The 11,850-nt window shown below is 48.2% G+C and overlaps 1 protein-coding gene across 2 annotated transcripts in view; it reads left to right on the top strand.

The window, feature by feature from the left end:
- Nucleotides 1–3: 3 nt before the first annotated feature.
- The window catches only part of LOC105469470 (solute carrier family 3 member 2), a 32,176-nt gene continuing 20,329 nt past the window's right edge, over nucleotides 4–11,850 (top strand). The window contains exon 1 of one of the 2 annotated variants that reach the window (XM_071074431.1): nucleotides 4–289. In XM_071074431.1, the coding sequence (XP_070930532.1) occupies nucleotides 178–289 (112 nt within the window). In that variant the 5' untranslated portion in view covers nucleotides 4–177. The remainder of the gene's footprint in view (nucleotides 290–11,850) is intronic. The other variant, XM_071074432.1, reaches the window with a different exon arrangement.

The raw sequence follows: 11,850 nt of genomic DNA, 5'->3' as shown, positions 1-11,850 counted from the left end.
CTCACCGACCGCATTGCGGCTTAGTTTTCTCACCCAGTGCATGTGGCAGGAGCGGTGAGATAGATCACTGCCTCACGCGGATCCTGGACTGACGGTCACGACTGCTTACCCGCTAACCCTGTTCTGAGCTCCCCCTTGCCCCCACACACCCGAAACCTGTGTGCAGGATCCGCCTCCATGGAGCTACAGCCTCCTGAAGCCTCGACCGCCGTCGTTTCGATTCCCCGCCAGCTGCCGGGCTCACATTCGGAGGCTGGTGTCCAGGGTCTCAGCGCGGGGGATGACTCAGGTACTGGATCCCGAGCTAAACTCGGGAGGAGGTCCCCTTTGGGGGAGCCATTTCGGGAAAGTAAGTCAGGGCGTAAGTGCTCCACTGAAGACAGGATCTGATTTTTTTCTAACTGGTCCCCTATGTCCTGCCTTCTGGTGCGTTTTCTTTAGATCTTGGACTACTACGGGCCAGCATTAGCTAACATTTGTGGAGCACCGTTTTAAGCACACTGTATTAATCGATTAATCCATCAAAATCCCAAAAGCTAGGTAGGATGACAGCCCCCTTTATTGATGGGGAACCTTAAAGGGCTCCCGCGGTGCTGCCTGCTGCAACTCCTGCCTGATCACTATGGTTGCAGTCAGCTATAGACTGTTTTACTGAGACCGGACAGCATTAGTTCAGTCGTTCGTGGTAAACATCTACGTGTACAAGCACACTTTATAAACATTTTTTTTTTTCCGAGACAGAGTTCTGCTCTGTCGCCCAGAGTGCAGTGGCGGGATGTCGGTTCACTGCAACCTCTGCCTCCCAGGTTCAAGCGATTCTCCTTCCTCAGCCTCCTGAGTAGCTGGGATTACGGGCTCCCGCAATCATCAAGCCACGCTAATTTTTGTATTTTTAGGAGAGATGGGGTTTCATCACGTTGGCCAGGCTGGTCTCGAACTGCTGACCTGGTGACCTCCTGCCTCAGCCTCCCAAAGTGCTGGGATTACAGGCGTAGGCCACCACACCCGGCCTGGCTCAGCATTTTGGGAGGCCAAGGTGGGAGGATCTCTTGAACCCAAGAGTTCAAGACCAGCCTAAGCAACATAGTGAGAAACCGATACCCATCTCTACAGAAAAATAGAAAAAAATAGCCAGGAGCGGTGGTGCATGCCTGTAGCCTCAGCTACTTGGGAAGCTGAGGTGGGAGGATTGCTTGAGCCCAGGAATTTGAGGCTGTAAGTGAGTTGTGATCAAGCCACTGCACTGCACTCCAGCCTGGATGACTGAGTGAGACCCTGTCTAAAAAAAAAAAAAAAAAAAAAAAAAAAAAAAAAAAGTGGGACAGATAAACTATGGAAAATCAAGATGGCCCAGAGTAGACAGACAAGGCTGGGGAGGTTGTGAGTGGGAATGGCAGTTGGGAAATGCTTTATAGAGTGTCTGGGCCTGAAAGGGTTGAAAGACTCCGGAGGGGAATTCCAGTTAAAGAAACAACTGGGCCGGGCGCGGTGGCTCAAGCCTGTAATCCCAGCACTTTGGGAGGCCGAGACGGGTGGATCACGACGTCAGGAGATCGAGACCATCCTGGCTAACACGGTGAAACCCCGTCTCTACTAAAAAATACAAAAAACTAACCGGGCGAGGTGGCGGGCGCCTGTAGTCCCAGCTACTCGGGAGGCTGAGGCAGGAGAATGGCGTGAACCCGGGAGGCGGAGCTTGCAGTGAGCTGAGATCCGGCCACTGCACTGCAGCCTGGGTGACAGAGCGAGACTCCGTCTCAAAAAAAAAAAAAAAAAAAAAACAAGAAACAACTGGAGCACAAGCTTGGTGCAAGAAAAAGAAGGAAGTGTGTGGCTACAATTCATGAAAGATGGGCAAAAGGGGAGTATTAGAATATAAAACTGGAATGTATTTCCTGGGGAAAGCCACATAAGCAGGACCTTGAGAGCAAAGCTAAATCACTTGAATCATAGATAGAAAAAAAAAACCAGGGAGAGTTTTTAAGTAGGAAAGTGATAAGACATTGGGGGATAAGATGGAGACAAGGTCATTAATTAGATTGCCATAGTAGTTTAGGCAAGAGGATTCAATACTAGCAAGTGTAACGGCAGTGGAAGTGGAAAAGAGGGGATTTGGGTTAGGGGTCTCCAACTCACATACAGAAATCAGCTAAGTAATGTAGGTAAGTGAAATGAACTGAGTTGGGACTCTGGTGAACTGGGCAGCCCTTTCACAGCTCCAGCTGATTGTTGCCTTGTGACAGTATTGTCTCTGTGTGATCAAATAGTTTTCAAAAGAATCCAGAAGTCCAGAATTGTGTATTTACCCACTTTAAAATGTTGAGTTTAAATTTTTTTGGCCGGGCGCGGTGGCTCATGTCTGTAATCCTAGCACTTTGGGAGGCCGAAGTGGGCGGATCACCTGAGGTCAGGAGTTTGAGACCAGCATGGCCAACATGGTGAAACCCCTTCTCTACTAAAAATACAAAAATAAGCCGGGCGTGGTGTGGGTGCGGTGGCGGGCGATTGTAATCCCAGCTACTTAGGAGGGTGAGGCAGGAGAAGCGGTTGAACCCGGGAGGTGGAAGTTGCAGTGAGCCAAGATCACCCCACTGCACTCCAGCCTGGGGGACAAGAGCGAGTCTCAAAAACAAACAAACAAAAAACCGAAATATGCCGGGCGCGGTGGCTCACGCCTGTAATCCCAGCACTTTGGGAGGCCGAGGCGGGCGGATCACAAGGTCAGGAGATCGAGACCACGGTGAAACCCCGTCTCTACTAAAAATACAAAAAATTAGCCGGGCGCGGTTGTGGGCGCCTGTAGTCCCAGCTACTCGGGAGGCTGAGGCAGGAGAATGGCGTGAACCCGGGAGGCGGAGCTTGCAGTGAGCCGAGATCGCGCCACTGCACTCCAGCCTGGGCGACAGAGCGAGACTCCGTCTCAAAAAAAAAAAAAACAAAAAACAAAAAACCGAAATATGCCTGTGGGCCAAAGGTGGCCCTCATTGTGAGTTTGCAACCTCTTGTGTAGTGACATAGAATCTACTAGAAAATAGGGCATTTAAAAAAAAGTAGGCTAGGTAGAGCGGCTCACGCCTGTAATCCTGAAGGGGGCCAGCCCCTCCACACCTGTGGGTATTTCTCATCAGGTGGGACGAGAGACTGAGAAAATAAGACAGAGAGACAAAGTATAGAGGAAGAAAAGTGGGCCCAGGGGACCGACACTCAGCATAAGGAGGACCCGCACCGGCACCGGTCTCTGAGTTCCCTCAGCATTTATTGATCACTATCTCTACCATCTCGGTGAGGGGGATGTGGCAGGACTATAGGGTAATGGTGGGGAGAGGGTCAGCAGGAAAACATGTGAGCAAAGGACTCTGTCATAAATAAGTTTAAGGAAAGGTGCTGTGCCTCGATGTGCATGTAGGCCAGATTTATGTTTGACTTGACACAAACATCTCAGTGCAGTAAAGAGCAGAATTGTCGGCCAGGCACGGTGGCTCACGCCTGTAATCCCAGCACTGTAATCTCAGCACTTTGGGAGGCCCAGACGGGCGGATCACGAGGTCAGGAGATGGAGACCATCCTGGCTAACATGGTGAAACCCCATCTCTACTAAAATACAAAAAAATTAGCTGGATGTGATGGCGCGCACCTGTAGTCCCAGCTACTTGGGAGGCTGAGGCAGGAGAATGGAGGGAACCCGGGAGGCGGAGCTTGCAGTGAACTGAGATTGCACCACTGCACTCCAGCCTGGGTGACAAGGCAAGACTCCCTCTCAAAAAAAAAAAAAAGCAGTATTGCCGCCAGCATGTCTAACCTCCATCGATAAGGCAGTTTTCTCCTATCTCAGTAAATAGAATGTAACGTACGATCAGGTTTTATACCGAGACATTCCATTGCCCAGGGATGAGCAGGAGACAGATAGATGCCTTCCTTTTATCTCAACTGCAAAGAAGCCTTCCTCTTTCACTAATCCTCCTCAGCACAGACCCTTTACGGGTGTCTGGGGGACGGTCAGGTCTTTCCCTTCCCACGAGGCCATATCTCAGGCTGTCTCAGTGGGGAGAAACCTTGGACAATACCCAGGCTTTGTTGGGCAGCAGTCCCTGTGGCCTTCCGCAGTGCGTTGTGTCCCTGGGTACTCGAGACCGGAGACTGGAGAATGGCGGTGACTTTTACCAAGCATACTGCCTGCAAACACATTTTTAACAAAGCACATCCTGCACAGCCCTAAATCCATTAAACCTTGAGTCAATACAGCACATGTTTCTGTGAGCACAGTGTTGGGGCTAGGGTTACAGATTAATAGCATCTCAAGGCAGAAGAATTTTTCTTAGTACAGATCAAAATGGAATTTCTTATGTCTTCCTTTTTTACATAGACACAGTAACAGTCTGATCTCTTTTTTCTTTCCCCCACATAATCCCAGCACTTTGGGGGGCCAAGGCAAGCAGCGTGCTTGAGCCCAGGAGTTTGAGACCAGCCTGGACAACATACGGAGACCCGTCTCTGCAAAAATAAAAATTAGCTGAGTGTGGTGGTGCATGTGTATAGTCCCAGTTCTGGGGGAGGCTGAGGTAGGGAGGATTGCTTGAGCCCAGGAGTTCAAGGCTGCAGTGAGCTTTAATTGTGCAACAAATAGAGACCCTGTCTCAAAAAAAAGAGGGTTTCACTCTTGGTCACTGTAACCTCAAACTCCTGGGCTCAAGCAATCCTCTGGGCTGAGCTGGGAGTACAGGCACTGGCCACTATGCCCAGCTAATTTATTTTACTTTTTGTATAGACAGAGGTCTTGCTGTGTTGCCCAGGCTGGTCTCAAACTCCTGGGCTCAGGTGATTCTCCAGCCTTGGCCTCCCAAAGCAATCTGTAGGTAACAGACTTAGTCTGACTTCCTGGCTCTGGCTTCTTCCCTTCTAGTTCATTCTCCACATGGTAGCCAGAGTGATCTTTACAAATAAAAACTCTGGTCTGTCGGGCAGGATGGCTCACGCTGGGAGGCCTAGGTGGGTGGATCACTTGAGGTTGGGAGTTTGAGACCAGCCGGACCAACATGGAGGAACCTTGTCTCTACTAAAAATACACAATCAGCCAGGCATGGTCGCGCATGCCTGTAATCCCAGCTACTCAGCAGGCTGAGGCAGGAGAATGACTTGAGGAAGGCGGAGGTTGCGGTGAGCTGAGATCGAGCCACTGCACTCCAACCTGGCCTGCAAGAGCGAAACCTCTCTCTCAAAAAAAAAAAAAAGTCTGGTCAGGTCTCACTTCCGCTCACAATCCTTCAGTGCCTCTCCATTGTCTTTAAGCTATAGCCCAACTTGATCAATACAGCCATTAAGAAGTGCTGCTAGACCGGGCACGTAATTCCAGCACTTTGGGAGGCCGAGGCGGGCAGATCACTTGAGGTCAGGAGTTCAAGACCAGCCTGGGCAACGTGGTGAAATTGTGTCTCTACTAAAAATGCAACAATTAGCTGGATATGTTGGAGTGTGCCTGTAATCTCAACTACTTGGGAGGCTGAGGCATGAGAATTGCTTGAACCCGGGAGGTGGAGATTGTGATGAGCTGAGATCACCCCATTGAACTCCAGCCTGGGCGACAGAGTGAGACTCTGTCTCAAAAAAAAGAAAAGGAAAAAAAAAAAAGCCCTGCTTCTAATGGCCAATGGCTCACACCTGTAACCCCAGCACTTTGGGAGGCCAAGGTGAGAGGGTCCCTTGAGGCCAGAGGTTTGAGACCAGCCTGGGCAACATAGTAAGACGAAACCCCCATCTCTACAGGAAAAAGAAGCCCTGCCTCCCTATCACCACTGCTCCCCCAAGCCTAATCTACCCCTTCCCACCCACAATAAACTCCTTGGGGTTTGATTCAATGTGGGTAAATCATCCTGCTATCTCTATTGTCTAGCAGAATACAATTCACAAATAGGACTCAATATACATTTATTAGTTACCTTCATAAGTTTTTTTCAGTTTGCCTTTTTATGTTGGGAATTTTATAAATTTTCAAATGATTATTTCTCAGCCAATTCATTGACTGTCTTATCAAATGATTTTGCTAGTAGCGAGGTCTGGAAAGTGTTTGTTCAAGGGGCAACACTGCCCCCACCTGGCAGCAAGAGGCACTGCCTCAATTAATGGAGGGGAAGGATATGCAAATAACCAGTGCTTGGCAGGGAACTGGTAGACATGACAGTGGAAAAAAGGCTCAATTTCTTTTTGAGATGGAGTCTCGCTCTGTTCCCCAGGCTGCAGTGCAGTGGCTTGATCTCAGCTCACTGCAACCTCTGCCTCCCAGCTTAACGCAATTCTCTTGCCTCAGCCTCCTGGGTAGCTGGGATTACAGGTGCCCACCACCACTCCCGGCTGATTTTTGATTTTTGTATTTTTAGTAGAGACAGGGTTTCACCATGTTGGTCAGGCTGGTCTCGAACTCCTGACCTCAAGTGATCAGACTGGCTCGGCCTCCCAAAGTGTTGGGATTACAGGCGTGAGCCACCACACTGGGCCTCAATTTCTTTTTTTTTGTTTTTTGTTTTTTTTTTTGAGACGGAGTCTCGCTCTGTCGCCCAGGCTGGAGTGCAGTGGCGCGATCTCGGCTCACTGCAAGCTCCGCCTCCTGGGTTTACGCCATTCTCCTGCCTCAGCCTCCTGAGTAGCTGGGACTACAGGCGCCCGCCACCGTGCCCGGCTAATTTTTTGTATTTTTAGTAGAGACGGGGTTTCACCGTGCCAGATGGTCTCGATCTCCTGACCTTGTGATCCGCCCGCCTCGGCCTCCCAAAGTGCTGGGATTACAGGCGTGAGCCACCGCGCCCGGCCACTGGGCCTCAATTTCTTTTTGAACCAGGATCTCACTCTGTCGTCTAGGCTGGAATGCAGTGTGTGATCACAGCTCACTGCAGCGTTGAACTCCTGGGCTCAGAGCATCCTCCCACCTCAGCCTCCTGAGTAGCTGGGACTGTAGGCATGTGCCATCACACCCAGCTAATTCTTTAATTTTTTGGAGTGTGACAGTGCCTCACTATGGTGCCTAGGCTGGTCTCCAACTCCTGGGCTCAAGTGACCAAATTGCTGGGAAACAGGCATGAGCCACTGTACCTGGCCCAAAAGAAATAGCATAGAATTTCCTGGGTTGTGGAGGAGTGTGGCATTGAGGTGGTCTTCCAGGGAAGAGGTACTTTTACAACTGTGGTGGGTACCATGGGTGTCTGGGCTACCTGCTCATGCAGAGTACTAATGTTTTCTGGTTGTGCTTTCAGCTTCATCCTGGATATACCATTTCCATCTTAATGTCTGACTAAAGGGTCTGTCTGACTTTGTGACTAGGTAGGTCTGACAAGACCCAATTCATAATGGGGCAGTTCTGGATGCTTCATAGTCAAGCTTTCCAGTAACAGCCTTGACGCTGTTTCTCAAAAGGCACCTACTTCCCTGCTTTGGACAGCTTGGTCTTGCTCCAGAATCTCAGGGACTCGCATTGTGCTTTTGCCGTAGGAGCTTGCCATAAGTTCTCCACTGCATCTTTTTTTTCGCTACTGATACTTTGGCTCCCCCAGGATCTGCTGGGTTGCATGGCTTAAGTGGCAAGGCCGTGTACATTGCAGCCTAGACTAGGTGCAGAGCCGTTTCCTACTCACAGTTTGAGTCAAAGTTGGCAGCTTACCCAGTGTGTGGGCTGGAGATATATTTCTCGGTATGGATGTGATAGACACCACACCCATGCATCCTTTTTGTCTTTAGTGGTGGTACTGATCTCTGTCCCTCCCCAGGATGTAATACTGCTTTGATTTACTATCATGGCTGAAGAGAGGGAGGGGTTTTAGAGGGGTTTGTCTGTCCCAGTATGATAGCTCTTATCTCTTAGGCCAAGGACCCAATGTGATTACTTCAACTCCTAAGTATATCAGTCCTGTTAAATTTTTTTTTTTTTTTTTTTTTTTGAGATGGAATGTGCTGGCTTGCAGTGGTGCCATCTGGCCTCACTGCAACTTTCACCTTCCGAGTTCAAGCAATTCTTGGACCTCAGCCTCCCAAGCAGCTGAGACTACAAGCATGCACCACCACGCCTGGCTAATTTTTGTTTGTTTGTTTGTTTGTTTGTTTTGTTTTGAGATAGAGTCCCACTCTGTCACCCAGGCTGGAGTGCAGTGGCGCAATCTCGGCTCACTGCAACCTCTACCTCCTGGGTTTAAACAATTCTCCTGCCTCAGCCTCCCATGCCCAGCCCTCGTTTAAACACTTGGACCTGAGGAAATGACTAGTGATGGGTCCATGGACAAGCAGACTTACTATGAGCTAGTAAGTTTTGGCTAAGACTTCAGTTACTGCCTGACACCTGTAAGTCCCCAGTCTAATGCAGGGATCATGGTGATGCTTTGGGTTTCCAGGTCTCAATGTCAGTTCAGATCTTGTCCCCCAAATCCTCAAAGTGTTTAGGCATTTCCCTTTACCCAATAGTCTGAGTAGGTGATATGTTGACATACTCCCGTTTAGGAGGAACTAGCGGAACCATTACAGTTTTAGCATCCTTTCCTAGGGATTTGGGCACCTCTTCAGTAATTGAGTTTTGGATGTGAAAGTTGGTTCAGCCAGGTGCGGTGACTCATGCCTGTAATCCCAGCACTTTGGGAGGCCAAGGCATTCAGATCACTTGAGGTCAGGAGTTTGAGACCAGCTTGGCCAATGTGGCGAAACCCCGTCTCTACTAAAAACACAAAAATTAGCTGGGCGTGGTGGCGTGTGCCTGTAATCCCAGCTACTAGGGAGACTGAGGCCGGAGAGTCCCTTGAACCCTGGAGGTGGAGGATGTTGCAGTGAGCCTAGATTTAAAAAGTTGGCTCAGATCCGGGAGCCGAATGAAGGATTTTGACTGTGTATTATGGTGATGGCCCTTAGCTGCCTCTTCCTCCTCTATTCTTGCCTTTTTCTCTTTGTAGATGTGTAGTAGCATCCTTTTTGGCTATCCACATATTTTTCCCCTAAGGATGCCATGCTCTATTGTATCCACAACTCTGAATCGAACTCCCCATGACTACCTACCCCTGCAACATTGCCAGTTTTATGGTAGTTGCATATTTCTGGCTTTTGGCAGCTAAGCAATGCTATCTGGCCTCTGTTATGTGTTGAAACATACTTCTCCATATATCTTGAGTAACTCAGCTCTGTGACTGCTTCTCCTGTCATCAGCTGTGGACTGCTCAGAAGCCACCACTGAATTTCTAAGTGATGCTGATGCCCACCGATGTCACCAGTGTCTTCCTGATGGTTTTGTAAATGTGTCCTTTGGGTCCTTTCTTGGAACACTATTCTCTGGTCTCACATCGTACAGTACAGTATGTTTATCTATTCCAGCATGCCCACTTTTTTCAGTCACTTTTTTTTTTTTTGGTTGGGGGATGGAGTTTCACTCTTGTCGCCCAGGCTGGAGGGCAATGGTGCGATTTCGGCTCATTGCAACCTCCGCCTCCCGGGTTTAAGAGATTCTCTTGCCTCAGCCTCCTGAGTAGCTGGGATTACAGGTGCCTGCTACCATGCCCAGCTAATTTTTGTATTTTTAGTAGAGATGGGGTTTCACCGTGTTGGCCATGCTGGTCTTGAACTCCTGACCTCAGGTGATCCACCCTGATGGGAATGTTAATTATAGTAGTTTCTTTGCTTTTTTTTGTGGGAGGGGTCTTACTCTATTGCCCAGGCTGGAGTGCAGTGGTACGATCTTGGCTCACTGTAACCTCTATCTCCTGAGTCCAAGCTATTCTCGTGCCTCAGCCTCCCAAGTAGCTGGGATTACAGGTTTGTGCCACCAAACCTGGCTAATTTTTGTATTTTTAATAGAGATGGGCCTTCACCATGTTGGCCAGGTTGGTTGCAAGCTCCTGACCTCAGGTAATCCGCCCTCCACAGCCTCCCAAAGTGCTGGGATTACAAGGTGAGCCCCCATATCCGGCCATGCTTTTTTGGTCTGTGAGCAAGAATAGTATCTGTTCTTATCCTCTAACATCTCATCAGTTCTGTAATTGAGGATACTTTATCAGGTGGATTTTTTGGAACAGGGAGATGGAACAAAAGCTTGCTCATCCTTTTTACAAGTCAATATAGTATTGCAGTACCTCCATGAATGCTATGGTTCCTCCTTTTGGGGTAGATGTCAGTTAAAATGCAGACTGTTGCATTCCACTGTATCTTTTGGTTTCTGGAAAAATCTTTAAGGTGAATCTGCTCATTTTCTTTTTCTTTCTCTTTCTTTTTTCTTTTTCTTTCTTTTTTTTTTTTTTTGAGACGGAGTTTCTTGTTACCCAGGCTGGAGTACGATGGACCAATCTCGGGTCACCACAACTTCCGCCTCCCGGGTTCAAGTGATTCTCCCGCCTCAGCCTCCTGAGTAGCTGGGATTACAAGCATGCGCCACCACAATCGGCTAATTTTTTGTATTTTTATTAGAGACGGGGTTTCTCCATATTGGTCAGGCTGATCTTGAACTTCTGACCTCAGGTGATGTGCCTACCTCGACCTCCCAAAGCGTGGGGATTACAGGCGTGAGCCACCGCAACCGGCCTATTTCCTTTTTTTCTTTCTTTTCTTTTCTTTCTTTCTTTCTTTTTTCTTTTTTTTTTTTATTTGAGACGGAGTCTCGCTCTGTCGCCAGGCTGGAGTGCAGTGGCCTGACCTCGGCTCACTGCACTCTCCGCTCCGGGGTTCAAGCGATCCTCCTGCTTCAGCCTCCCGAGTAGCTGGGATTACAGGTGTGCGCCATCACACCCAGCTAATTTTTGTGTTTTTGGTAGAGACGGGGTTTCACCATGTTGGCCAGGATGGTCTCCATCTCCTGACCTTGTGATCTGCTCGCCTCGGCCTCCCAGAGTGCTGGAGTTACAGGCGTGAGCCACCGTGCCTGGCCGCTTCCCTTTTTCTTTACATTTAATTTAATTTAAAAAATTAAGATGTTTGTCTCAGCCTGTTGCCCAGGCTGGTCCCAAATTCTTGGCCACCAGCAATCCTCCCACCTCGGCCTTTCAAAGTGCTGGGATTATAGGCATGAGCCACCATGCCTGGCCCGTTTTTTTCTTTAACATTATGTTTTTGACACATTTTGCCTATCTTTTATGTCCTGGTTCTTTCAGATTTAGTCATTTCTAGTATTCTAGTTAGAAATTTTCTACAAATTATTTTACAAATGTTCTACAAATTATGTAAAAAAACAAAATTTTTTTTTTGAGACAGTCTCACTCTTGTTGCCCAGGCTGGAATGCAATGGCATGATCTTGGCTCACTGCAAACTCCTCCACCCAGGTTCAAGCGATTCGTCTGCCTCAGCCTCCTGAGTAGCTGCGATTACAGGCTCCTGCCTCCACGCCCAGCTAATTTTTGTATTTTTAGTAGAGACGGGGTTTCACTGTGTGGTCCAGGTTGGTTTCAAATTCCTGACCTCAGGTGATCTGCCTGCCTTGACCTCCCAAAGTGCTAGGATTACAGGTGTGAGCCACCACGCCTAGCCTATTTTTCAAGTTTCCAAATTTTTACTACTATAACCAGTGCTGCAGTGAAATCTTTTATATATTGCTTTGTGTACATGTGTGAGAGTTTCTCTAGGATATGAATCTACCTAGGACTGTTGCTGGGTAAAAGGGCATCTTCATTCTATAGGCAGTTGCAAATTTTTTCCTAGACCGAATATACCAAATAATGTTGCCACTTACGCAATTTGTATCCTCCTAATCACTTTGTTTAGTCAGATGTTTTAATATTGCCAATCCGATGGACATGAAGTTCTATTTTCTTGCCATTTGAATTTGCACTTTCCAGATTACTAATGAGGTTCTGTAATCTTTACATTCTTTTGTATATCTAATTTTGTGAATTGGGTTTTTTTTT

This window comes from Macaca nemestrina, chromosome 12, assembly GCF_043159975.1.
Source record: "Macaca nemestrina isolate mMacNem1 chromosome 12, mMacNem.hap1, whole genome shotgun sequence".
NCBI classification, from domain to species: domain Eukaryota; kingdom Metazoa; phylum Chordata; class Mammalia; order Primates; family Cercopithecidae; genus Macaca; species Macaca nemestrina.
Note: the sequence above shows the minus strand (reverse complement) of the source record. Positions and strands in the feature narration are given on the sequence as shown.